Source organism: Seriola dumerili, unplaced genomic scaffold (genome assembly GCF_002260705.1).
Source record: "Seriola dumerili isolate Sdu_G_001 unplaced genomic scaffold, Sdu_1.0 BDQW01000097.1, whole genome shotgun sequence".
Lineage (NCBI taxonomy): Eukaryota > Metazoa > Chordata > Actinopteri > Carangiformes > Carangidae > Seriola > Seriola dumerili.
In genome coordinates this window covers 1,578,030-1,605,748 of record NW_019174352.1, presented here as the reverse complement: position 1 = coordinate 1,605,748, position 27,719 = coordinate 1,578,030, and the positions used below count along the sequence as shown (strand labels likewise).

At 41.8% G+C, this 27,719-nt stretch overlaps 1 protein-coding gene across 1 annotated transcript in view; it reads right to left on the bottom strand.

Moving 5' to 3' along the window:
* lrrk2 (leucine rich repeat kinase 2) overlaps positions 1-27,337 on the bottom strand; it is a 35,241-nt gene extending 7,904 nt beyond the window's left edge. Inside the window, exons 1-38 of the mRNA XM_022746285.1 lie at positions 27,199-27,337; positions 25,752-25,837; positions 24,825-24,934; positions 23,610-23,698; positions 22,547-22,681; positions 21,111-21,245; positions 18,665-18,796; positions 17,567-17,686; positions 17,191-17,351; positions 17,029-17,108; positions 16,825-16,931; positions 16,574-16,703; positions 16,235-16,359; positions 14,528-14,655; positions 12,935-13,079; positions 12,469-12,608; positions 11,537-11,665; positions 10,799-10,969; positions 9,758-10,022; positions 9,393-9,581; positions 8,324-8,439; positions 8,090-8,162; positions 7,094-7,290; positions 6,743-6,993; positions 5,528-5,676; positions 5,306-5,399; positions 5,023-5,209; positions 4,746-4,927; positions 4,382-4,605; positions 4,082-4,209; positions 2,658-2,876; positions 2,372-2,573; positions 1,988-2,076; positions 1,201-1,388; positions 931-1,085; positions 692-838; positions 396-587; positions 67-213 (exon numbers count right to left, since the gene is read on the bottom strand). Of these exons, the coding sequence (XP_022602006.1) occupies positions 67-213; positions 396-587; positions 692-838; positions 931-1,085; positions 1,201-1,388; positions 1,988-2,076; positions 2,372-2,573; positions 2,658-2,876; positions 4,082-4,209; positions 4,382-4,605; positions 4,746-4,927; positions 5,023-5,209; positions 5,306-5,399; positions 5,528-5,676; positions 6,743-6,993; positions 7,094-7,290; positions 8,090-8,162; positions 8,324-8,439; positions 9,393-9,581; positions 9,758-10,022; positions 10,799-10,969; positions 11,537-11,665; positions 12,469-12,608; positions 12,935-13,079; positions 14,528-14,655; positions 16,235-16,359; positions 16,574-16,703; positions 16,825-16,931; positions 17,029-17,108; positions 17,191-17,351; positions 17,567-17,686; positions 18,665-18,796; positions 21,111-21,245; positions 22,547-22,681; positions 23,610-23,698; positions 24,825-24,934; positions 25,752-25,837; positions 27,199-27,334 (5,653 nt within the window). The 5' untranslated portion in view covers positions 27,335-27,337. The remainder of the gene's footprint in view (positions 1-66; positions 214-395; positions 588-691; positions 839-930; positions 1,086-1,200; positions 1,389-1,987; positions 2,077-2,371; positions 2,574-2,657; positions 2,877-4,081; positions 4,210-4,381; positions 4,606-4,745; positions 4,928-5,022; positions 5,210-5,305; positions 5,400-5,527; positions 5,677-6,742; positions 6,994-7,093; positions 7,291-8,089; positions 8,163-8,323; positions 8,440-9,392; positions 9,582-9,757; positions 10,023-10,798; positions 10,970-11,536; positions 11,666-12,468; positions 12,609-12,934; positions 13,080-14,527; positions 14,656-16,234; positions 16,360-16,573; positions 16,704-16,824; positions 16,932-17,028; positions 17,109-17,190; positions 17,352-17,566; positions 17,687-18,664; positions 18,797-21,110; positions 21,246-22,546; positions 22,682-23,609; positions 23,699-24,824; positions 24,935-25,751; positions 25,838-27,198) is intronic.
* Between the last annotated feature and the right edge of the window lie 382 nt (positions 27,338-27,719).

The following is a 27,719-nucleotide window of genomic DNA, read 5'->3' as shown; positions in this document are numbered from 1 at the left end:
CAACAAAAAAAAAATGAAAATGAAAAAAAAAAAATTTCAGTAATTAAAAGTAAAATAAATAATGACCCAGTCTGTTTTCCTTAGACATGTCGACATCCAGCTCCTCGCTGTCCAGTATCGTTCCTGCAGGCTGATCACTCAGCACCAAGTCAGGAGCGATCTGAGAGATGGGCAGTGTGCACCGAGGGTCCTCTGGGTTCACCAGCAGAAAATCTATGATCAATAATAAAAAATCATTAACACAAAAGATTTCAGATAATGAAAAGCCATCCATGTCGAATGATTAAAACCAGACACACACATTTTCAACTAATGTCATGGATTTTAAAAAGGAAAACCTCTCGAATTCATAGCAGCAACACAGGTGTTGGATCTTATCGTGTGATTTTATGTACCGTTGTCGAAATAGGTGAAGAGGTCCTCCAGCAGGATCTTGCTCCACTCCTGGCCGTCCTCGAAGCTGTACAGAGCCCACTTCTTCAGCAGAGCCTCGCCGCTGCCGTGCATGTCGGTGTTCAGCAGGCCAGGAAACCACTCCTCCAGCAGGGAGTCCACGTGATCCACAACCTGACCCATCAACACCCGGCCTGAGAGGGGAAGAGAGGCAGTGGAAACAGTTTCTTCCACGTTCGTGTGGTTTTTATTTGATTGTTGTACGGCAAGGCTTGAGCTTTTTGAAAAGCTGCGGCACCTCTGCGGGAAGACGGGACAGTTATCCTGACGAAGCTGGAGGGGTTCTCCTCCACCGACGCCGCCTCCACCAGACAGTACGCTTCAGGGGACCAGCTCAGGTAAATGCCTCTCCTCCAGTAGATCCGGTTGGGTCGCACAACTTTCTCTGGACAGCAAACAGTGTGAGAGAAAGACTTTATTTGAGTCTGTGAGCAGAACAGCGCTGATGAAACAGTGAGTGTGTCTCCTGCACGTTACCTCTTCCACAGAGCAAGTACGACGAAACCTCCAGGAGGCGGCTGATCTGCCGAGACCAATAATCCATGGGGAAGTACGGCATCTCATAAAGACGCACTATGACCTCCGAGTTCTCACTGTGAGGCAGCTCGATCACCGGCCTGTGTTTGGACAAACTTGGAAAGGAAGGAATGAGCGGTTAGAGACATTTGAACTTCCTTATTCACTGGGTTCCTACTTAAAATCTGGTCCAAACACAGAGCTCCTCCGCGGCTGGGAATCTGAACCTACTTGCTGGGAACGAGCAGCTGCTCCTCTCCGAACGGCAGCGCGATCTGGAACTTCTCCAGCAGTTTGAAGAACTGCGTCAGGTGGCTCTTCGGGAAACATTTGGTCTCAAAAAGGAACTTTTCCACAACCGAGCGCTGAACAACTCCTTTGGGATGTTCCCACAGGCCACAGCTCTTTAATTTCAGTTTCTGCACAGAGACACAAACACATTGTACATCTGTGCACTTCATGTACCTGCATTCAAATGTTAATACTGGGCTTTTATGTTGAAAATGGGCCCTGAAGTGGCCATTTTGGAGGTCCTCAGGATTAGCTGTTCAATAGAGTAACATTAGAGTTAATGATTTCTGCACTGCTTTCAGTCGGGGATCTACCTCTGCTGTCTGCTTGTATATAACACACATCTTCTCCTGAGCGTGCTCAGTTGGATATGCCCTTGAATTGCACAAATGTTTTGATGAATGGTGTAAATATAATAAAAACTAGACTAGAAAAATGTGATATTTCACAAAGCAGAAAGTAGTGGAGTAAAATAAACATGATGAACAGATAAAACTGTAAGATGCTGTCTTATTTTCAGCATCAGCCTCAGGCCCAAAGGAAGATCTGAAGCTCAGTTAACCTAAGCAAAGGCACAAAGTGTGTGTTTTTGTCTCTATGTGTTTGTGTGTGTGTGTGTGTGTGTCTGTGTGTGTGTGTGTCTGTGTGTGTGTGTGTGTGTGTCTGTGTGTGTGTGTGTGTGTGTATGTGTGTGTATGTGTGTGTCTGTGTGCACAGATGAGGCTACCTGGGAGATGATGTTGCACAGCCACTGTGGGTCGATAAAGTAGAGCTCTTGGAGCTGAAGTGCAGGGTCGTCAAAGTGCAGCAGAACCCCTGCAGAGACAAAAACACAAGGTTTGAACAGACATAGTTCCCACTGAGTGAATTTAATGTTGATTCAAAGAGGCAATAGTTATATTTAAAGTATAAAATACACCTGAAACCTGTCAGTCTGCTACAGAATGGTTAAATATCTGTATGCATAATCACAGTATTCCTTCTTGTGACAGAGAAATGTACTCTGAGCAAAAGATGTTGCAAAGTACTGGAGGAGAACTTCTTCTTTCGAGAAGGTCAAGGCCTGTGTGACGTAGAACGAAGCAGGTTTTTCCGTGCGACCCAGACTCACCGGCTTCACTGAGGAAGTGGACGGCGTGCGGCAGCTCAGCTTCCTCCAGCTGCAGCTGACTCTCCTGGATGAGCTGCAGCAGCTCCCGGTGCCTGATGACGGGGAACTCCGAGGGAACCCTGGCCCTCTCCACGACAACCCGGCGCTCCAGCTCCACGTAGCTGTCCGGAACCAGCTGGCCCATCACAGGCTGGCCCTGGATCTGTGAGGAGGAGAGGCGGCGAGTCAAGAGGTGAAGTAAGGAGAAGGAGAGGAAACGTTTAACCTGCTGGTGGTGGCCTTTTACCCTGAAGCTGGCGACCTCTCTGGCGATGGCCTTGCGGAGTCTGGCCATGGCGTCCGAGTCCTCGCAGACGGAGACCATGTGATAGTCGGTGATGGCGGGGAAACCCTGGTGGTTCAGCAGCTCCTCTTTGATCTTGGTCAGGCAGGCCTGAAGCTGCAGCTCGTCGCTCACATCTGTGTGTGTCCCCACCAGGATGACCGGGGAGAGCGGAGCCACCGCCTGAAGGAAAGAAGCAAAAACATGCACGCATATGAATTTTTTTTTTTTTTATTTTCAAACAAAAATGAATTCATTATATTAATTTATTTCAATGAGGGATTTTCAAAATAGTTTTACCTATAAAAAGTTATTCAATAAATTTTTTTTAAATGTGAAACTGTTTCAAGATTGTTGAGAATTTTCCTTCAAATGACACAGAACACTTATTATCATGTTGACTCAGATCAATTAAATTAACAAAAAAAGAATACATTATTTTTATTATTATTATTATTATTAATAATATACACATTCTTTTATTATTATTTATTATAATAAATTAAATTAATCAATGTACAAGATTAACATCAACTCAGTTTTACTTAATTACTAAAATTAAATTTGAGACTATTAGACTCTTCTTCGGTGCTCAATATGAAGTACAGTTGATCTATATAACAGTTAACAAGGCTTTACTGCTGTACAGTAGATACACAGAACAGGTCCAGTGTGTAGGATTTAGGTGGATCTATTAGCAGAAACAGGATATAATATTCATACTTATGTTTTCATGAGTGTATAATCACCTGACGCTAAGAATCATTTGTGTTTTCATTAGCTTAGAATGAGCCCTTCATATCAACATACGGAGAGGGTCCTATTACATGTAGCACCGCCATGTTGCACCGCCATGTTCCTACAGTAGCCCAGAACGGACAAACACAAACACTGGCTCTATTGAGGGCCTTTTGTATTTTGACGGTACCTGAAAGCCACCAGGTCCTCTTACACGTCTGGAATGGGAGGGGTCAGGGGAAGGGTATCGGGTTGGTTGCAATCTGCAACCTCACCACTAGATGCCACTAAATCCTACGTACTGGTCTTTTAAGTATTCAATCATATAAAACACACACCAAGACTGAAAACAAGTCTTCCATACTCTTTTAGACTTTGTCCAGTGTTAAAATGCTCTTCTTCCATTACAGCCATTGGTTATTTGCATTTTAAAACACAATAAAAAACATTAAAATTTAGCTTCTACCATTAGAATTTAAAACATGCTGTAGGTGAACTCAAGTTTTACTTTGCTCCACAGGATCAATATTTAAATCTGGGCTCTAAGGGCCTCTTTTAATCTCGACCTACACGAGTCTCAGCTCAAGTCAGTTTCATCACAGGAACCTGTTTATCATCATGACTGGATGAATCTTTGGTTTAAAACTTACTTTGATGTTGAAGAGCCAGGGTTTAAGGGCGTCCACCTGACTGGCTCCTTTGCTGAGGTTGTAAACCACCAGGTAGAGAGCTCTGGAAGTCAGGAAGTGAGGGTGAGAGCCGCTGAACTCCTCTCCACCTGGGGGGGGAAGCAGGGGGGGGTGAAACTAAATCACAGCAGCTGAATAAAATACCTGTCAAGATTGAGCCTCTCTACCATGTCTGACTACATGTTTTTAAAGCTCACTAAGATGCGTGTATATCTAACAGCTCCGTAAATTAATCTATTCAGATTTCACACGCTGGCCAACCTGAGAAGTCCCAGACGTTCAGCACCATTTTCTTCTTGTCCCGCTCCCTGATGGTCCAGTCCCTGACGTCGATACCGACGGCGGCCGTCTTCGAGTTCAACTGGGAGCGCTTCAGCTTCATCAGCTGCTGAATCAGGGTGGTCTTCCCGCTGCCGGCATTCCCCACCACGATGAGCTTCATGCGGTAGTATGGCACTGCTTTCTTCAGCCGCTGCTGCAGGAACCTGGGACCGAGGGAGGAGGAAAGGCAAATGCGTCGCTATTATGAGACTTCATTTTATTTCTTCTTCTACAAATGAAGCTGATCAATGAGTGGGGATCTAAAAAAAAAAACAAAAAAACACCTCAGGTTCAAGCGCCTGACCTGACTATGTCTTTGGTCTTGCTGCCAATGAGCTTGAGATCCAGCTGGAGCTTCAGACCATCCAGCGGCAGGTCCCACAGTCGGCCTAGTTTCCCCATCTCATCAGGGAAGGAGCGCAGGTTAGCGTTGTGGCTCATGTCCAGGGAGGTCAGGCCTTCCAACAGGCCGATCTGCGGAGGAATCTGGAAACAAAAACGACACAACCATCAAAGCTACTTATTTGCAATCGTTTGCCCTACCGTCTTATTTCCTATCAAGTGCTCTAATTGTCCTATACCTCACTGAGCTTGTTGCCACTCAGGTGGAGTTTCTCTAGTCTTGTCCACTTGTAGACTGGTCCGCTCAGGTCCAGAGACGCGATGCAGTTCTTACTGAACATCAGCTCTCTGAGGTTGCTGGACGCCCAGAATCCCGGGCCAGGAAGAACAGCGATGTTGTTGGTTCTCATGTCCACCGACCTCAAGCTAGAGAGACAAAAGCATTTTACACGTACTGTAGGAAATGATATATACTAAACAAATACATGGAAACAAGAAGAAGTAGCTGAGAATCTGACTTACTTTGTAAGATCAAGTATGGCCTCAGAGACATAGGTGAAGCTGTTGTTTGCTAGTTTCAGTGTTGTGATCTTGGACGGCAGATGAGACAGGGAACCTGGAGAGGACAGGAAACTCAAGGTCATATGGATCTTTTCTTCAACAGGGATTTAAAAATTGTCAAATTAAACTTGAAAAAAAAAAAAAGAATTAAATAATACCAGAGCATATAACAGGCAAACTCACAGATTTTGTTCATGGAGGCGCTGAAGGTTTCCAGTTTGGGGCAGCTGGTCAGAAAGTCTGGAGAAATGTTCTCCACGCCGTTCTTGCTCACGTCGAGCAGCTTGATCTCCGGCAGACACAGAGGCGTGCACAGCTCAGTTATACTGTTACTGGAATGGGAAAAAAAAAAGACCGTTCTGCCTTTAGACGTGTGGATGTGTGATTCTGTCATGAAATAACACGGTTGTGTCTTTGCTGAAAAACCTGATTCCACACCAATCCCTCAGACGACCTCACAGGAAGTGAGTGTAATTAAATTTGTTGGAAAGGTAGACCGTGCATGACACTAAACCTTCAAGTGATACCATCATGATGGAGAGACTGATTGGCCGGGATGACATGGATATGTCAGATAGACGAGCCGAGATCGGCGCAGAGACCGTGGGGTCGTCTGGCAGGAACGAGACGTACGGTCGAGTGTCTATCTAGAACATTTCTTCACTGTGAAATGAGGCATTTTAAACATGTTGCCATTTTCTCAAAACTACTGCGTTCACTTGAAAGCGAAAGATCTGCTCATGTATCCCATGATTAATTAGTCAAATCAAACATTTTCTATATTAAAATAACAATTGTGCAGCATCGGTGGAGGTGTGTGTTCTCTCTGTGCTTTCTAGTAATCGCTCTGGTCACATGCACAACACAGCAGTATTTTGTGTTAGAGCTATCTAACACATCAGGCCCAGGGAGAAAATGAAATAATGTCTAATGATCAGGACTTACAGTAGCCAGTAATGTAATTACAGTTTTATACTGATAACATTATTCAGGTCATTAGCCTCAGTTTCAAACCCATTATACACAATAAAAGTCATGGTATAGGCCATTTATGTGTTGACCCAATTCAGGAAATTCCCAGAAATCACTGCAGACATGCCCGACTTTCTGTTGTGCAATCGACTGTCGAAATCGAATTTCATAATTTTCCGCATTTCCTTTTTCTTTAATGCAAAAGTCCGGAGAGAATCTCATTATGCGGGTTTGTTGGGTTTTTTTTTTTTTTTTATAGCAACAAACACATCAAAACAATGACAGCGCAATTAATGAGTGCATTCACTTCCTGTCTTACATATAAAGACAGGAAGTGTCATATATAGTGACGCTCAAAGAATCATCTGATTAATCAAACCAGCAGCTTTGTTGCTGAACAACACCTCAGTTTTCCCAGCAGCCTACCCTTCCATAAACAGCTCCTCCAGCTGATCCATGGCGCGGCCCAGCTCCTGAGGAAACGCAGTGATTTCGTTGAAAGACAAGTTGAGCTGCCGCAGCGAGGGGCAGGTGACGGCAGGGTCGAAGGTCAGCAGGGGACCCACGCAGTTACGAGAGACGTTCAGCGTGCTGAGCGAGGGCAGAGACAGCAGCTCCACCGGCAGCGACCGCAGCTGGTTGCCCTGCAGGTCCAGTCGAGTCAGACTGTACAGACTCTGTGGCGAAACCAAAACAAAACAAAGAGCTTCAGCGCACACGTGCATTTCCTTTTATCATTTGATATCTCGGTGATTCAGCACCGATCGGATCCATCACCTGGCAAAGAGCTGAAGGAAACTCCAGCAGACTGTTGTTGCACAGGTCGAGGCGGAGGAGATACCCCAGCTGCTGCTGCACCAAGCTGTCGTCCATCAGACAGGACAGAGAGTCCAACTCGTTCCCCGACAGGTCCAGCAGGCGGATCCTCTCCCGCTCTTTGGGCAGAGGGGCGGAGCTTTCACTAGAGCCGAACACTGAGGAGGTGACGCCAGAGGAGGCAAATCATTAGACGGTCATAAGTCAAGAGCTTTGACTCTACAAGATGTTGAAAGATGCACAATAACAGAACACTGCTGCTCCGGTAAAGATTTTTAAAACAAACAAAAACAAAGGAACTTTTTGCTCATCAAACTTAAAAAGAAATATCTCTTACTTTTATCTATTAGTCAGCTGGTAGATATATTGTTGTCAAACTGTTGACAGAATTTAATAAAATAAAATAGCTGTGAAATTAAACCATGGCCCGTGGAAAAATTGGTTTGTTTTCTGTGTAAATCATCTTTCAAAGACTTCTTTATCTTGTGAGTGGGCTTTTGTTTTTACTTTGCTTATTTATTTTTACAGAATTTCACATTTAACAAATGGAAGTTAAGGGCAGAAACATGACATTACAGACGGATACACAGGTACAGTACACAGGCAACATTGCATAATTTTAAGTGCCTCTTCATCGCACTTCATCCAGTATTTTTTTTACCCTCGTCTTCCTGGAAATAGATTAGGTCATCTTTATAAATATCAAGTCATAAACAGTTGACACAGTCTATAAAAAGGCCCAGAGTGCGAGAGTTTCTCTGGCACATGTATCCTTGTCTATCGCTCCGTGTATCTGAAGCAGATCAAGGTCCAGATGCAGATTAACGGTGTCTGAACATTTTCCATTACTAAACAAACTGCGCACTCCTTAAGAACAGAATCGTTTTTGTTTCACGCAGCTGTGTTTGAAAGAAAAACGAGAATACAGTCAAACTGAATTAAATCTAACCCAGTTACCTTTGTGGGTGGAGCCAGTCCTCCCATATCTCCTGTGTACAGACTCACTGTGTTCACTCTCGGTCTGACCGCTCTGGAAACCAACAGTGAGGGAACAGACTCACATGTGAGTGGGATTCATCATTCTATATTCAAGTTAAGAACTACAATATGTGTCATTTTTATTTTAAAACACACAAAAAATATTATTACATAAGCTTAAAATACTAGATAATAATGAAGATGAGTTTTTACCTCGGCACTGGCATGTCTGCGACGTCCCTGCTTTCTCTTAAAGGACCCCCCCCTCAGCTCCTCTGTCGAATTATTATGCGGTTTTTGAGAAAGAACCCCTGGCAGTGAATCACTCCCTGCAACAGGAGGAGCACACAGGAGGACAAGCGGTTACTATTTACCATCTATGTAACAGGGCTGAACAATTCATCAGGAGAAGGTGCCACGACATAATATAAATGAGGCATTTATACTTTTCTATTTTTTTCCAGTGAAAGTGAAATGCAAAAAATGACCATTTCCACTATAATGTGACTCATATCACAATCACGATATCTGTTAAAATAATGGCAATATGATTGTTTTGCATATCGTTCAGCTGTATCATCTCATTTTCAAAAGGTATTGGCTATCTTTTGGAAACGACTATCGCTGGTTCTCAAGATTTTCTCCCAATTTGGAAAGTCACAAAATCTAAAAATAAATAAAATAAATAGTTCTTATTTAAACCAAAAATATTTGGTTTTTGTTTGTGAAAAGCACACGGTCACATATGTGTCATGTCAGACACCAGGCAGGAAGATCTTCTTTATGATCAACTTAGAATCTTCTTTTGTTATTGATCATTAAAAAAAGGTCACATGCGAAACGAACAAATTAGGTCACTAATGTAACATCACTCCACTCAGTAAGAATAAACTGAGACTAATCCCAAGTCAAAACATGTGTAACCAATCAATGTGACTGTTTGAAAAATACATAATGTGAGAGTATATGATCTTCATCAGAGGTTCTGAGAAGACAACGGGACAGTGTGGGGACGTTACAAAAGAACTACAGTCTCCAAGTTCAGCAGATTCAGCCTGTAATAGAATTACATTGTTGTCTGAATAAAAACTGCTGTGATTCTAGTGTGTAAATCTAATAGAGTGTCAGTTCCACTTCATGTTGGAATTCCACAGTGGATCGCATTAATCTATAGACTCAAACAGTCGCTCTTCGGCTGAGTTTATCCCCTGATTGTGCTGTGAAGAACTGAACCAGGTGAGATCTACGAACACACTGATACGTGATGATTCTGAAACTTTACCGTCGCTCTCCATGTCGTCGTTGAAAAACAAGCTGTCGTCCATGGAGACGAAGCTGAAGCTGGAGTCGTCGCTCTCGTCGGAAATGTAGCCAGAGGTCAGACAGGGGTCGGCCATCGACCTGGGAGGACCGCTGACGCTCTTGGACTTCTGGAGAGACTGAATGTACCTGGCCAAACTCATACCTTTACCTTAAAGAGCAAGAACATGGTACATGGAAATTAAGACTGGGCTGCAACTAAATATTAATTCCATCATCAATCGTTAACTGATCAACTTCACCTTTAAATTACTTGTGTTGTCTAAAATCAAAAGATAGTAAATGTACAATAACATAACAGAGAGAAAAGCATCAACTCTTCCTCACTGCTGTTGTAACGTAGACTGTGCGCTCTTCCTCTTTCGGCCAGCAGGGGGCTGAGCCACGCAGCGTCCAGGCGCCCCAGCCTGAAGCCCCCCAAGCAGAGGGCGCTGTTGTTGAGGTCCAGACCCAGACGGCCCAGGAGCTGAATGACCGTGGGTCCGTCGCCGCGCTTCACGCTCACGGCCAGAGCCCTGCGCAGATGCTGCTCGTGCGCGCCTCGGCTGAGCAGGAGCTCCACCAGCTCCAGAGGCCCGCCCCTTTCACACACCTGCAAACACAAAGGACATGATGGACTCGTTGATGGTTATTCTCATTACTGATGACTAGTTCAAAAGTTGAGGTCTGTCATTTGAAAAGTTTGGCCTCTTTTATTAAATGAAAATGAGGGTTTTGGTGGAAAACATGCAACATTTCTCTTTATTGGAAACTCAGGTACTGCTTTGACACTATATTGAAAAACACCCAGCCTTATCTATTAGTCTATAAAATGTCAAAAGATATATTGACATGTAAAAATACCCATCACACATGACTGGGGCTTAAATTCATGTTTTCCAAATTTCCTGTGTCGTCTTACCAACTGTAAAGACACTTAAACGTATTGTCAATTTATAAGATGAATTACCGCGTTGTGGTTGTATCCCTCCACCAACCAGCCAAGTTGCAGGAAATATGGTCACAACCTCCACTTCCTGAGTCTTAGCATTAAATAAATGGCAGAAGTGTTTTTGTAGAACATTGTGAAGTTGACCTTTGACCATCTGGATATAAAATGGTCAAAGGTCAACTTCACTTAATCACTTTACCCTTTTATTAGATTATCGTGTTAAATTGTGAAATAAGTAGTGTGCGATGTGATGCGAGTTGTAGCCGAAAACACGTCAGGTCACAGCGACCTTTGACCTTTGACCACCAATATATATATATAATCAGTACATCCTTGAGTCCAAGTGAATGTTTGTGCCACATTTGAAGGAATTCCCTCACGGCATTACTAAGATATTGTGTTCACGGACAACCCGAAAAGATTTTGTGACCTCTGACCTGGTAGATGAGAGACTCCGTCTTCGTCTTCCTGTTGATGTCGGCGCCCAGCTCGATCAGACACTCGGCCATCGTCGTGTCTCCGTCCTTGCAGGCCTTTTCCAGCATGCTGTAGTGTAGCTCCGGGTCGCACCACATCTTAGACAGAGCGAGGCATACCGACCTCCGCAGCTGACATCAGACACACAGAGGGGTGTGTTAAATTATGCTGAAGAGTCCAAATCTTTCCAGGAAGAGACTTTCTAAGAACTTTACAAGAAGTAGACAAGTGGTCTACAAGTGGTGTCCTGCACACAGAGGTTACAACGGGTGGATCCTTCATGGCCCAACGTATCCCAAGATTCATTGCGCAAATAATACGGCAGCAACCAACGGCGACAGAGAGCCAGAGGATTAAACTTTTATATGTAAGTATTGGGTTTCAGCTCAGTTCAGCAGCTAACGGTACAACTGTTAGTCCTCTGAAGGATGCGGCCCCTGAATTGTGACACAGATACCGTCACATCAGTGTCACTGTGAGGCTGTTATTGAGGCTTTGAGCTAAATGTTAAACATTAGCTAATTAGGACTAAACACAAACAGCTGAGGCTGATGGGAATGTCATTAGTCTTTGCATATGTTTGGTCATAAACCAAAGCAGTGGATAATTTTCTTTTCATGGTAATGCATCCGATAGTTATGGAGACATTTTACTCATAAACCGCAAAGCGTCAGCCTCACGGTGGAGGCCTGACTCACCGGGCTGTTGCTCTGGTCTGGAGTCTCATCCCTGAGGTGTTGGAAGATCTGCCTGTCAAAGTCTTCTCTCTGCAGTTCAGCAGCTGCTCCTGAACACGCATCAAGCATCCTCAGGGCCACCTGAAAACACTGAGGGACGCACGGACCAGAGACCGATCGTGAGAGTCTGAACCGGCAACATATCAACGGCGGTCAAGTCAGTTTTATTTATATAGCGCATAATCGCAAAACTTTACAATCTGCGCTGCATAACACCATACACCTGGTCAATGTCAAGTTGCTAAATGGATAAAGACGACTTTGTGATGTAAACTTAATGCTGTTATGATACCTAGCCAACGATTAGAGGGACATTAGCTGCTGTATAAGGAGCAGTGTTTGTGTCGATCAAAGGAAATCTCCCCGGCGTTAATTTCTCTCCCGTCTGGGGTTTTCCCCCGGCCACTAGCTCACACTGCTCCGACTGAAGCTCTGTATCCAGCCCACTAACAATCAGTCACATCAACACTTTACATCACATGACAGCTACTAGTTATAAGTGACAGAAAAGGTAGATAGTTATTAGTTATATATCTATTAGTTATCAGTCATAAAGTGGGAACCATATGTAAGAATATGCAATTTATGAACATTTTTCAATAAACACACCGTTATTTCTCCATTGTTTTTCTCCCAGTTCTTTTTGGAGCTGTATGGAGCGAGTCATCTGCTCTAGCAGACGCAGGTATTTGACAGTATTGATAAAGAGGCCAGCAAAGGTTTTTTTTTTGTACTTGCTGCCAACATAATCTTTAGGGGACAGGCATCATCTTTACTTTCCCTCATCAGGAATATGTCCAAGATAGAGGGATGTGAATGTTATTTTGAGGTGATTGTTCCCACGTCCTCTAACTGCTGATTCTAGCCCTATCAAAGACGAGCGCTCAGGTCACCTTCAGGAGCATCTCCGAGTCTTCTCTGTACTGGATGAGGGAGACGACCACAACGGAGGCGAGAACAGGCACGATCATCCTCGACAGCTTCTTCTTGGTTACGAGGTAGTTGAGCAGGGTCAGGCCCCAGTAGTGTATCTCTGGAGTTAGTGAAAGCACAGTTTGTCTGGATTTTTTTTCTAATTCAAGGTTTGTGCACAGCGTCTTTACCTTTCCTCTGGCAGTCAAAGGCAGTATGTTCAGATTTAATAAAGAATACAGCTTCTATTGCAGAAATAGATATAGGGAAAATCCCCGGACCTAACAATCATCCCCCGACATTCACTACAGCCGGCGTCGTTCCAAACCTGCTTTTATAGGCTTTAATCTGGAGGCAGGGGCTGTTGTGTTAACCACAACACAAACAATCACTGTATTGCCCTCAATGTAATAACAAAATCTAATTACTGACTTTTGTGTACTGTACCTCGTTCCTGTGGGAACATCTGTAGTGTATGCAGCACCGTGTCTATGGCCCCCTGTTGGCAGAGCAGGTCCACTGCACCGGAGCAGTCAGCCAGAGCAGACAGCACCTTCAGGCCACACCTCTGAATGATCGGGCTGCTGATGAACTGCACAGACGCAAACAGCACTGAATGTCATCCTGGTTGTTATTGCATTCAGGAATACAGTCTTAACACTGAGGCTGCATCTATGCAACATCTCTATAGTTATGTACTGGATGACAAGAATGTTCGGTTGTTATGCCTCCATGTTGGCGCCAGCCGTGGCCAGAAGCGATTTGTTTTTGGAACTGTTAGTAGAGCTCAACGGAGCGATGTGCGATACGAGTCACGATTTCAGGTGGGCTGGTCATTTCTGCATTTTATTTTCACTGGAAAAAAAAAAGTATAAAAATGACAGCGACGTGATTTTTGTTGGAACTTGTAACAAACAAAAACATGCTCCTTCATGTCTGGAGAATATGATTTGCAGGCCGGAGCGTCTCTGTGGCACCACAACGCTTCATTCACCGTCTGTTGTGACACATTTTTTACCTTCATCAAACTAATTCCAGCTCCTGAGATTTTGGATATCGCACTTAGCCAATTTGCGATTTTGATATTATTAGGATTAATTGTGCAGCTGTAATTGTTAGTAAAAAAAAAAAAATGTAGGATTCAGTCTGTTAGAGCGTCCTTTTATCATCCAAGCACATACTGTAAATCACATCCTGTCCAAACCTACAGCTACAGCAGATGAAATCATCAAAGAGATTCATGGGATGGAAACACTGACTTACCTACTAAAACTTAGACATAACAAGAAAGACAAAATGCCTTATTAGCTTTAGTCATTTGTTTAAACTAATTCTTTAAACTTCATGCTTTACCATTCATGGATAACAATATGTAAATTATGTAGAGCTTAATAAAGACTTTCTGTCAGTGCTTTATGGTGTTTCAGATATAGATGCCATGGTGGCTTGCAAAAAAAAAAAAAGAATTGTTTTTGTGTGTCACATCACATCAGTCAAATTATTTTTATCTCATTTTGGAACAAAAACTCTTTAGAGGGTAAAAAAAAAAAGGTTGTTAAAAGTTGAAGATATTATGGTTAATTACTGGCTTGTTGCTTTCCTGCTGAAACTGTTTTTGTCAGTGTTGACTGTCCCACCCTCAGGCTGAGGATACCAACAACCACCACAGAGGAAGAGAGAAAAAAAAAACAAAAAAAAAAACATGCACACCATTCATTCATCCCAGTAAGTATGGCAAATTCTTTTTAGAAATGTAATTACATCCCTCCGATGTTCTGGTTGCAGGACAAGCTACTGTATAATTTCTGCAATGAATGGATGAACTGTTGTTCAATTTATGTACTGACTGAGAACTATATGTGCGGGCTGTATGTGTACGCTGCTTCTCTTTTTGAAGGAAAACAAATCACACTGTGTTTTCAGTGTTTTTCAAGCTCCGCCATCTTCTTGTTTTATATCAGGCCGGATTAACAGAAATAACCAGGACCAAAAGAAAAGTTCAACTCTGAAAGTAGATGGATGAGGATGAGAGAGCGGTACCCTGTTGAGAACCTCCAGGTAGAGGGTGTGAGCTCCTTCCACCACACACTGGTTCTTCAGGACCTTCAGCGACACGTCGGCCATGTCGGGATCTGCGACCGAGGTGCCGTGCTCCCTTAGGCTCCTGTCTGGGAATTCACACACAGCAGGGAGACAAGTGAAGACAAGGAGGCAAGTACACACACACACACACACACACACACACACACACACACGACTGCCTCTCTTGTCAATCACTAATCTAATCAGGACTGTTACTATTGCAATGTGGGAGCAGGGACAGAGACATCCTATAACTTCATTTGGATAGAAATTAAAACACAAACAAACCACTGCACTTAACAAACCTGAATGTATTCAGCTGCTCTGCCATACATCATGATCTGTATCCATCTGTGTTTGGGAGGTTTGTCTTGCGATACGCTCACCAGATGGACTGCGATGCCACATACTGTACACGGACACATGCACACATTCCTGACCTTCTTGAAAACTAGCCAGAATGATCAGATCCTGATAAGGGTCAAATAAATGTATTCGGAGCTGTTCCCCTAAGAGTCGATTGCTGGAATTGCAATTTAATTCCTTATTAAAGCTGCATAAATTTATTTTTTGTCTGTTTGGAGGCGGGAGATTCCACAGTCAACGGTTTGAGGGGTCAACAGGGTCAGAACAGGTTGAGGTCAACAGTCCAGAAGTCTAGCAAATACTCCATTAGCATTCATTTAGAGTTGTAGTTCAGCCACTTGATGAATTTAAGTCTAATATTAACTCTGTTCTGGTCTCCAAAATCCAAATCCGGAGTAAAATGTCTGTTTCTTTTGCAGCTAATGTTCCACTTTCCTCACCAGCTAGTCGTTACCGTTGTCTGTCTCCTGTTTGTTGTTGGCCAGGTGGTACGCAGCGGGTTTATTAGAGCTTTCTTGCTAAAAACAGCTGCCTGCCGCTGGAGACGATGAGACTGAACCATGCGGTAAATGTTCTGTAAAAACAAAACTATGAGCTGCAAAAGGCTGAAAAGCACGAGCAGAAATAGCCGCCCAGGAGGAACTAAAACTTTAACAACCTAAAAAAGGAAAAGAGCAAAGAACTGAGCACCTGAGCATTTCAAAACTTACTCACATGTCCATTCTCGTCAATCTTCTGATCTTCTTCCTCCCAAATCTCTCACTTGCAGATGTCAATTTTCAATAAGATTTAGAGGTATCAAATTATGTATTGGCTTTGTCCATTTGGCAAATAACTGTTCCTCTATAAAATGTTACAAAAGATGCTTAAAAGATCATTAACTGCTTTTATAACGTATTAATGTCTTAATTGTTTTGCTCATATTGCACACACATTCATTTTCACATTTTCTGCTCTTATTTTGATATTATTTATATTATTGCTGTTAATTTTATTATATTTATCTTTTGAATCCATTCGTTTCTCATCATTTTTATGTAGTCACGTTATTTCCTTTTATGTTTATTTTGTATTTTTATTTTTACTTGTTGTTTTGCTTAGGTGGAGGCTTTAAAGAAGCCCACTGGGCTTCCTGCCTCTCCCTGCGCTCTGTGCTATTTGTTTTCTTTGTCATTTTCTGTGTATTTTAAATTGTGCAAAAATAAATAAAACTAAAGCTAAAAACTAAACTAAACACTTGATTTGGAGGTAAACACTCGATGTTGACAAAATGAAATGAGAAAAGAGACTTGAACGTACCTGGGCAGAGGAAGACCAGGCTGGCCTGAAGAGCCTCCAGCTGAACCTCCGGCTGGAAGTTGTGGACCTTCATGGTGCTGAGGATCTGACTCATGGCCATGTTTAAGTCATCCAGACTGGCTGACCTGCAGACACACGGGGGAGGGGGCAGTGAGAGATTCTTTCCCCAAGCGATTTCAGTGGAAGTGGAAGGAGACAAAATCACACGCAGTATTTTCTCTTCACAAAATGATATACGAGGTTTCTGCCACCTGAGTTAGACAGGTACAACTGCCTCATCTATTCCTGTTATTTTTCTAAAACACAGGCGCATTGTATTGAAACCGTGTTTGTGCTCACCTTCCCTGGAACAGCAGTTTGAGCAGTTTGCAGGCGCTGATGGAAACTTCTGCTGAGGCTGAATGTCTCTTCATCATCTCTACCAGGTTGACGTGGAGGCCGCTGGACAGCAGCAGAGAACGCATTTTACCTGCGGCCGAAGAGGACGTTTTACTGCAGAGGCCCCCAAAACACTGCTGTATCTATAAAGTGCTGAAGCTATTAGCATCATTGGAAAAGTTCGGTGCTAATCTGCACTGCTGAGGACTCACCGTTGTGAGTAATGAGTGTGGCAATAGCGCTGGTAGCAGCTTTAAAGACGCTGGGAGAGGAGGAGTGGAGCAGCATGGCCGCCATCAACTGTCTGTGAACCGGAGTCCTGCAAAACAAACACACAATACACAACAATAAGCATTACATTCTCTCACTGGTTGGACAGGAAGATGTGTGTGATGTCTCATTGTGTCAGCGTGTACCTCTCATCCTGCTCGTCCTCTGATTGGTGGACTGCAGCGCCGTGCAGTAACAGATTGTGAATGGCCCAGCTCGCAGCTTCCTGCGGGTTCACACAAGGCAGAGGCGTTGATTAGTGGAGTTCTACCCGGTTAAATATTTGCCGTGGAAGGAGTTGGACTGACCTGAACCGCTGGCTCAGCAGCGTGGAGCTCCAGTGCCGCACAGCAGGCCTCCATCCAGCCCAGGCCCATGTCCTCCACCTCCTCTTTACCCCTGTTCTCCTCCGCCTCTCCTTCCTCCAGACCCTGCTCGGCCACCGCTTTGTTCTGCACGATGGTTGCAGCTGACGGGAGGAGAACATACAGCGTAATTACATAAAATCAATCAGCGTCACTCCTGTGTATAGAGAATCTTTTTTGTAGCTAACACTGCTATGTGTCGTTGTTGAGGTCAATCCGTTGTTCTCCAGAACTAATCCATCTGCGTGGACATAAATAAATGAGTTAAATATAGTGTGCGTCTGTGAGTGTGTGTGTGTGTGTGTGTGTGTGTCCTCACTGAGGTCAGCCAGGCAGGAGAGAGCGGCTGCTTGCAGCGCGGCGTTGTTGGGGAAAGTCTGACAGGCTCTCACTGCAACTCTCTGGACGCCGTTCAGCACCAGGATGTTGTAGTAACTCTCTAGACGATGACACATGCAGATATCTCTATTGATTATCAAATCCCAATCTGTCGACTGTCAATGAGACACATTAGGTTATCAGAATGAATGAAATCCAAACACCGCTGCGCTGATAGTGAGGATTGATTGGTTTCCCCAACAGTGTTATCGCTATCGACCGTCAACAAGTGAGATGATACTCCAGAGTTAATTATTAACAGCACATCTACTCTGCCCGCTGAATGTTCACTAGGATTTAGTTAACGACTGAAATATGCAAACAAAACATATCTTGATTTCCAAACAGGATAAACTCCAGTCCAGACTGTATTTAGTATTTGGTCGGTTACATGTCTTTTTGTTCTTCAGGCTCTGAGCTTCAGCACAATCAATTTGAAATAAAAATAATGAAGACTACATTAAAGTGCCAAGTCTCAGCTTTGATTTGAGATCGTCTACATCAAAATAGAAAGAACTGTGTGGGAGATGACAACCTGATGACATCATCAGATTATTTTTAGCTGATTGTAGGATATTACCAATTGTGTTGTCTGCTTTGTGTTGCATTTGCTATTGAGTGTTTTAATTACATTACGCATGTAAAAGCCCAACTAGGGACCGGAATAGAAAGTTAACAATGGCTATGAACTCTTTGTGCAACACATTAGTTTCACGCTTTGTTTTAAAACTACATTAAATTGCCTTTTCCCTATCAAATAAATATATAAATAAATAAAAAAACTAAAAAAAAAACTAAACTAGACTAACATATATGATATATAAATTAAATTGTCATGCCACTGAGAAGACGCACTAAATTTCATAGCACAGCTGTGTAATAAGAAATAAAGACTTTCTATTCTATTGTATTTTTCTCTGTTCCCAGTCTCATTTAGGGAATTTATATCTCACATTTAACACTTTACAATTTATCAACGAATAAAACCAACTGAAAATAAAATAAAAAATACTATTCTCTGTTGAAATCTGGGCCTGACCTGATGTAAACCTCATGAACAGGCAGCAGGCCGTCTCCTGCAGCTCCTCCACGTCGGGGAAGGCGTCCATGGCGGCGATGATCACGCTGTAGCACCGGGCGCCTCCTGACATCAGCATCTCCACGTTACTGCCTGCGGGAGAAAAGCTCGTAAACTCAAAACAGAAGTATGAACCGGATTCGTCTGCTTTTTTGAATTTCAAATTTTCATCTTGATGTTCTGGTTGGGGATTTAATTTCATTTTAGTTGGCAATCAAAGTATATGCTGCTCCATGACACACAATAAATATATTTAAAAAAAAAGCGTTGTCTGAATAGCATGGGTAATATAATAAGAGCTGATTAGCAGTCAAAGATAAAAATCTTTTCAACTGCCAACAAAGAATCAGCCAATACAAGGAAATAAAGCAGGAGGTCAGAAAAAGTCCTTCGCAAATGAATGAGAGCGTTATCTCCAAATAGCCTGGAATCCCCCATGACCGTAACAAATCGCACATCTGTGAAGATTAATGTGGAAAAAAATGTTCATGACTGAAACTCGTCCACTTTTGTCCTGTGCACTTTTTTTTTTTTCTTTCATGTTCAGCTCCACTTTTCACGCAAGAATCATCCAGATAATTAGAATTTAAGCGTAGAGCTACGTCTCAGTTGGTTCGTGGGTACATTTCTTATCTTCATCTTGTTAATTTCCTGAAGCAAAAAAGTAACACGTGAGCCGGCGCTTTTTTGGAGAAAATGGATGATACAATATTGCGTAAGTGTGTCAAACTTTTGAATTGGATAAAAAATCCTATTATATAATATCGCATTAAAAGACTGTGCTCACACATCAGAGCACATGAGCCACAAACATAGTGATTTTGCTTCTTTCTGCACGACACAAGGGGATGCAGTATACCTGTGTCGGTGAATATGACAGGTGTCAAAGTAATAAGATATTGCTGTGTAAAAATGACAACAAGACTGTGTTTAAGGGCATCTATAAAACAGTATCATCTTCACATAATACGTCTTCCAGGAGGCAGAGATGAGTTTATTCCTCAGCTGTAAAACATGTTTGTTAAATACTATTACCTTATCTATGTCAAACTCTATAGTATCTATATTTTCAATATCAAATCTCCACTTATGTTAACAGAACAACCCTATGATTGTTTGCTTTTTATTTGTTTATGTTCTCTATTTAAATTATTTGTTATATTTCTTCATCTACACTATGATTACACAGTTTTTTTAAAAAGATCCCATATTTCACGCGTTTCCGGTTTTTCAGTGTTGATCCATAAGAAGAAATATTTGTGGCTTTAAGAACCAAAAATCATCTCAATGTTGTTTTACATCTCCTCTCTCAAGCTTCTCTCTGGAGCTCTAGTAACAACAGGTCGCTGAGCCAATCAGAAGAGAGGAGGCTCTGAGTCTCTCTTCTGATTGGCTGAATAAAAATATAGCAGATTTCAGGTAATCCTGCAAAGTTGGATGGTGGGTCCGGGTAGGCGGGGCTTGAGGCATGGCTGAGGATGGTGACTGCTTTGTTGTGACATCACAAAGTTACAGAAGTCCTGACGGCTGGTTTCAAGGCTCAGTTTGAGACCTTGAAAATATTATCAGATTAATTCAATTACATTTTTCATTTCAGTGTCCTTATGTTACATTGGAAATAATGGCCTGTAATTTTGTGTGAATAGAAATTAATTTGGGGGAAATTTTTTTTTTACCAAAATCTGCCCTGACCTTTTCACATACGCCATCTTAAATAAACAACAGCTTCCTGTTTGACAACGTTCTTTCTGATGACGGCAGAAGAATGAAATTCTGGTAATATGAGGATTCGCGGAGGCTTTCTGCTGTCTGATAATTACATTTGCTGTTCCAAAACAATTTAAAAAAAAAAATTTCATAGAAATGTTGGAAGACTCAATTATCTGTTTCATAACTATATATTTGGAAAGCAAATAGAAATAGTATCCACTCTGTCTTCCTCACCATGGGGGGAATTTCCACAAAGATTTGACGAGTTTTCAACAAAACCCACTATCCTGACCCACAAACAGCTGCTCTTACGCAGCAGCAGCAGCAGCACAACGTCACGTGTTTACTGGCGTCTAATTTGATTTACATCAAGACGTCACAGTGACATCACAACGACACTGGGCTAGAAATAGACTGTGTGAAATAAAGAAAGGCTAGAAATAGACTGTTTGAAATAAAGAAAGAAGAGTTGATGATTAATGTGCTTCCTTCAGGTTCATTCTGTACTACCGAGTCCCGTGTTGTAACACATCAACCATTACATTAGTAAAGTGAAAGCACACATTCCTCTCCACATAAACACTCAGTCTATCCATTGGTATCAGCCCTTTCAATCAAGTAGTAAAGTTAGTGCTCCAGTTCCTTTTCTTTCCCTCACAGTCGTCATGAACACTGTTGTGGCGTAATGAGGTCGTACCGGGGCGAGCCAGTGGCAGCAGCACTTTCATGGCCTGCAGCAGCAGCTCGGAGCTGTCCGGGAACCTCTGGAGCGCCGCCAACACCACAACATGGTCCCGGTTCTCCACAAACTCCATGAGGTGGTCATCGCTCACTGGAAACACACGAGAAATATAATCAGCTACTAAAAAACACAAGCACACAGGAAAATGCTGAGTTTAAGTGCAGCTGAGGAACTTCAGGTAAGACACATGAGAGTCGAATCTGATGGCTGCACCTGATGACACTCTGACAGCACTCATCAGCTCCTTCAGCGGGGTCTATAATCTGGAAGGTTCTCCGCAAGGCCAGATCCATGCTGGATTGCACAAATCACCCTCTTCACTCTGAGTTTGAAGCCCTTCTCTCAGGCCGAAGATTCAGAGTTCCCCACTTTATAGTGAGTTGTGTTTTTAGGGTCTGATCTTGCAGTTGTGTTCTGTGGTTTTAATAGTGTTGTGTGTTTTATTGGAAAGGTACATTATATTGTTGCACTTGTGTTGTTTCTTATCTTTCATCTGACTGCAATTTCAGTTTCCCTTCTTGGGAAAATAAAATGAGTCTGAATCTGATCTGAGTCCCAGGTCTTTCCTTCCTGCTGTTGTCAGACTGTATGAAAAATACAGCACTCAAACACAGACAAACTCACCATGTGCAATGATTAAAATACCAGCTGTGCAATATTTCTTACCTGTTACTTTTTGCTATATTTAAATATCTGATTTGTACATATTCTATTATTATCTATCATTTATCATTCTTAGTATTTGACAGTGACATTTTGCAGTTTTTTTTTCTACCGTCCACTTCTGCTGCTGTAACACTGCAAACTTCCCCACTCATAAAGGACTATCTTATCTTATCTCTTATCTGACGTTGTGGAGCCGAGCCTGACAAAATGTCTTCATTCAAAATACCAACTCACAGATAAATAAACCACATTCCACTAGAACAAGCCCCAGAACAAACTCTATAAGTTCTTAACACTACTGGTAAGAAACAAGTAATAGCAAAGCTCCCAGGACTCCAAGCACAGCTACAGGCTGCTAGGCTAGTGTAGTATGTTTACTAGAATAATAAAAGTCAGGTTAGTAATATGTAATTGAGTTTATGTCACTGCTTTAAATAGCTTCTGTGCTGCTGCTCTGATAATACAGAGCCAGACACTCTGCTGCAGGATACCTGTGGTTGAATATCCTGATAAAGACAGTGCGTATTCCTGTGCACACTTTGGCTCTGGCTAAATACTGGACTGTACTGTGTGACACTTACTGCTGTGGACAATCCAACATATTGTTATAATTATAATTATTCTATCTTATATATTTTCTTACTTCCATTGGTACCTATCTGAATGTATGGGATTAATAAAGCGTTATAATGGTATACAGGAGGTCACAGTGTGTGTCTGCCCACCGCTCTCCAGGAGGAACTGCAGAGCTCTGCATCCTTGGAGCTGCACTTCTTCACTGGTCGGGAACGTCTTCATCGCGTGCACCACCAGGCCAAACACATCCTCCTCCTCCTCCAGCACCAGCAGGGGAATCATGTCTACACAGCCACGAGTAAAACAAGCTTTAAATCAGTGATCGATTCCTCACAACCAACAAACTGACAAAGAATTGTCAGGGTCACGAATAAACGTATATTTTTTTAAGCACAATATATCCACAAACCATTTTGTCACCTATGGATTAACTACAATATTATCTCCAAACTTTCAGTTTCACAATAAGATATGAATATCTCTCAGCAACTGCAGATACGAAGTTTCCTTTTTTTTGAGATTATGTAAATATTTTCTTTAAAAAAAAAAAAAAAAAAAAAAAGTTTTTCAGCATCAGAAGCAGAAAGTCTTTGGCGGTGCAGCCACTGACTGTAATTGCACTTTCACTTTCATATGATGCCATTGACCCTCCACCTTTCTCACAATCTTCTAATCATATCACCCATCATGATATTGATATATAAGTCATTACACACGAGATAAGACATAAGCAGAATCAAAGAGCTCGTTTAAGGAACAAGGATGAAATGCTGCTCTAGGAAGTAGAAATAGACAGCGAGTTTTTCTTTGAAAGGGGGAATAGCAGATGTGTAACATACTGTCACATATACAGATTTACAGTCAGATACATACATGGGGTCTGCAGTTCATGGATGTTTAATAGACAGTTTTTTTTCACATTTTCACTCTTCATCCTTCCTAAAAGATTTTGTGATTAATTCATTTTCAAGTTTCTTTTTTTTTTTTTATTGGTTTGATGACATCACTGCATCCAAACATTAACCTTTCTGTGGCTTTGTTATGCCGATTAAGTTTTTCTATCAGACGTAGAATCACCATTACAATCCCAAACTGTGACCTGGGCTTCAGTTTGAAGGGTATCGAATTGACTTTCTGCTTTCCAGTGCATACAGCGTGTAGCCCGACTAACGCCCCGATGTGTTGTAACATGTCCGCTGTGTAATCGTGTACCTGATCTGAGCAGGAGCGCCAGGGCACGTAGTCCCACCATGGTCACTCTGCAGTCTGCGCTGTACTGAGACAGCACCTTCAGGATCTGCCTGGAAAACACATCAGCACAGGAAAAACCTCAACTTGGGCTGTCGCCAGGACAAAGGGATTTATTCTACTGTCTTTATGCAAGGGGCTAAGTTCTGCAAACTTAAAGATTCATTTTCATTTTTACATTGTTTTAAACTAGATTCTGGATTAGTGACCTGCAGCAGAAATGGGGGGAGGGAGCCAGCCTTAATCAAAAACTGGACAAAATGTGAGACAGCGGTATAAAAGGAATAGAAAGTGCCCATAGGAAATAAAATTACAAGTAAAACTGACATTACGTGACACGGCGATATGACACAAACTTGGTAACTTACAACAAACAGGAAGTGAAAACTGAAAAGATTCAGAATAAATAGAATTATGTATTTAAAACTTGGTCGCCTGAAAGATAAAATCTATAAACCAGAGGGAAAAAATGTCTCAAACTCAACTGCATATCATTAGAGAAAAAAGAATAACGCATGCACAGATCACATGTGGAACAAATCTGAAAACTCTTGTATCAATGTCTCTACATAAAGCTGTGGTGCATATTCAGAGAAATTCTGTCCATAAAACATGAATGAAATACTCAACATTATATAATTCTTTAAACTGTGGAAGTTATTCACAAAATGTGTATGTGTATCAAGATACTGTTTATGCTTTTGACAGTGATGAGAGAGTGACATAAACATGTGCTTACTGAAATAAACTTCATGGCTTGTTTTGAACATGAATGCTGTGTAATCTATAGTACATTGGTGTGATAATGTTGTGTACCTCCATGAAACATGAGCCGTTAGGGTTTTTGTAACAACAGAAAATTCATTCATTAAAGGTCCCATATTATATAAAGTGAGACATGTGTTGTTTGATTATAAAGCAGGTCCAGGTCTTGGTTTTTCTCTGAGCATATTTTTATTCGATCACTCAGAAACCAGTCAGCCAATCAGAGGAGAGGCTTAGAGCCTCCTCTCTTCTGATTGGCTCACTCACCTGTTGTTGCTAGAGCTCCAGAGAGAAGCCTGAGAGAGGAGATGTAAAACTATATTGAGATCTATATCTTCTCATGGATCAACACTTCAAATAAAAATATGGGACCTTTAATGCACACAATAAGTACATGTGTATGTTTTTACTTACTGGTGCACTCCCAGTACCTCCCACTCCTTGGCTGCCTGCAGAGGTCTCGTTAGCTGGTCCAGCGTACCGGGGCATATTTCAATCAGCCGACACAGCAGTGACCAGCCCACCTGTGGCAAGAAGATCACACCGTCACACACATCAACATAAATATAAATCAAAATAAATAAATATATGTTTGAGACAAAATCGAACGTGTGTGCACTTTAAATGACAAAGACATGCATGAGAAGACTTAAGTTTTATCCTTGAAACGACTCTGTTATGACTAAACCTGTACACGAGTCTCACAGTCCCACAGTCGTACTGTTATCAACCTCCTCTGATAAGCTGCAGTGCAGAGGAGTCATGAGATGCCATAAACTTGCTGGATGAGGCGCAGGCCTGTCAGCTGTGAGCGACTGTAACTACACAGAGCAGGGGATGCTGCTGTTCACACTCAAACGCCTCTGAGTCAAGTTCAAGGTGGCAAATATTTCTGTTTCCTTTCAGCAGCATGGAAAACTGATGTGAGGATGTTTGTGGAGCTGCAGCTATTAGTCAATGAATCAATTAGTCAATCAGCAAAAAGTGAATCAGCACCTATTTTGACAATCGAATAATCATTTTAGTTTGTATCTTAAATGTGAGGATTTAAGGTTTTTCTTGCCATGCATCATTGTAAACTGAATATCTTTGTGTTTTAACATTTGAAGATGTCACCTTGGACTCTGGGAACTTATACTGAGCTTTTCTGACATGTTTAGCCAAAATGAATCTAAAAAATAATTAGCATATTAATCAATAACGGAAATCAGGGTTAGTTGCAGCCCTAAGCATTTGCCATTGAAAAAAGTGTGTTGAAAGCGACCACATGAAGTTTGTTCCCTTTGTTTAGGAAGACTGTCACAACCAAAGGATTGTGGGGTTTCTGACGTCTCGCATCACCTGCTGAACTCCTCTGCTGCTGATGTAGGACGACAGCATCACCATGAGAGGCACATGGACATCTTTGTCTTCGAACAGTTCAGCTGCTGCAACAAACAACAACAGATGAGAAGACGTGATGTCACAGGTTCGCTTTGAAGCAAGGAGACGCAGCTTTTCACACTCATTTCTATTTCTATAAGACGGCTCGGAAAACAGTCTAGAAATAACAAAGGTCCCATTATGAGGCTGCAAGTCTAGGTGTCTTTGTTCATTTGCAAAGGCGACAATCACAGCAGTGATGAAAACATACAGAGTTTAAATTATGGGCAAGTGAAATGACAAATCTAAAATACCACAAGATAAAAATACTCTATTGCAAGTATTATTGATAAATCTAACACTGTCTCAATTAAATCATTAATCAATTAGTCTATAAAATGTCAGAAATAGTGAAAAATGCCCACCAAATGTTTTGTGTGACCAACAGTCAAGAACATGAAGATATTACACATTATCAAACATGACAGATAAAAAAAGAAAATCCTAACATTTTAGAAGCAGCTGGGAAATTTCCTTTTTGCTCAGAAAATGATAAAATTGTTGACTAATTGATAAATTAACTAATTGCATTGGCCCTGATTTCAAGTCCTGCATTCAAGATTTCAATTACAATACAGTACAATAAGCAAAAAAGTGCACTTGAGTACTAAAAGTAAACTAAGCACTACGATAAGTTAAGTTGTAATATCTTAATATTAAAAACCATGATGTTGTATTGGTGAGTTCAATTACGCGAACCAAACTACAGCAATGCATCACTTTCTCTTTGTCTCATATCTTTATAATACATAACTAGCTGCTACACGTATGAGCTGAATGTAGTGCAGTAAAAGCGAAAGTATAAAACTGCACAAAATTTAAACAGTAAAAGTCCCATAAATATGTTTAAACTCCAAAACCAAACCAAAACTAGAAAATAGTTATTACATATAAAAAACAATTAATTTGTAGTACTTCTGGTGCTTGTACTTTACTTGAGTATTTCCATGTTTTGCTAACATTTGCTCCTGCTACACTAAATTTTAGAATAAAGTATTGTACTTTTTTCCCTTTTATATGTTCTGACAGTTATTTTACATTCAAAACATGCACAATGATCAGTTTATAAGATATGATGCATGGTTATAGATAAAACTCCCCTATAGTATATGAAGTAGTTAAAATCAGCTCAACTTAGAAGCTGCATGCACACTGAGCCACTAGTTATAATAATAATAATAGTGTTTTTAATTTGAATGCAGGACTTTGAGTATTTTTATACAGTGATATTATTACTTTTATTAAAGTAAAAGGTCTGACAGCTTCTCCAACCAATGCTGCTGTTTCAAAAAACATTGCCAAAGGAAACTGCCTGTTTATGAGCAGCAGCATGATGATGCACATGCGGGAACAATGTGTTTCCTACCATAGTCGGTGTGTGCCAGGAAAAGCAGATCCTGGATGATCTGGATCAGTGTGCACAGCTGTCTGTCTTCTTGAGGGGTTCTCAGCCTCACCAGAAGTTTCCTCAGCCTTTCCTCCAATTCCTCCTTGTTAACCATGATCTTTGAAATACTGTTTTCCAGTTGATGACTTGACCTGCATTTAGGTCAAATCAGTGCAGTCCCTCCCAAACGACAAATGGCTTCGAGCGGCCGCACTGCAGCAGCGGTGGCGGCTGCTGCTGCTGCGGGAAAGAAACGAGTGAAGTCCTACTGTACCCACGTATCATTACATCACTTTAGTAAAAGTTGTGTTGCATAATATTATATTAGCTACAATGCAGCTAAGTGACTGTCACGACTGAGGAAGCTGTCAGTGTCGCAGAGTTTCGGTTCCGACATTGACATCACCGTACCAACGTAACTTTCCTCTGCCTCAGAAACATGATCCTCTTTCTGGAGTCGGAGACTTTCTGTTGTTTCTGTGGGAAATCCAGCGGCTTGT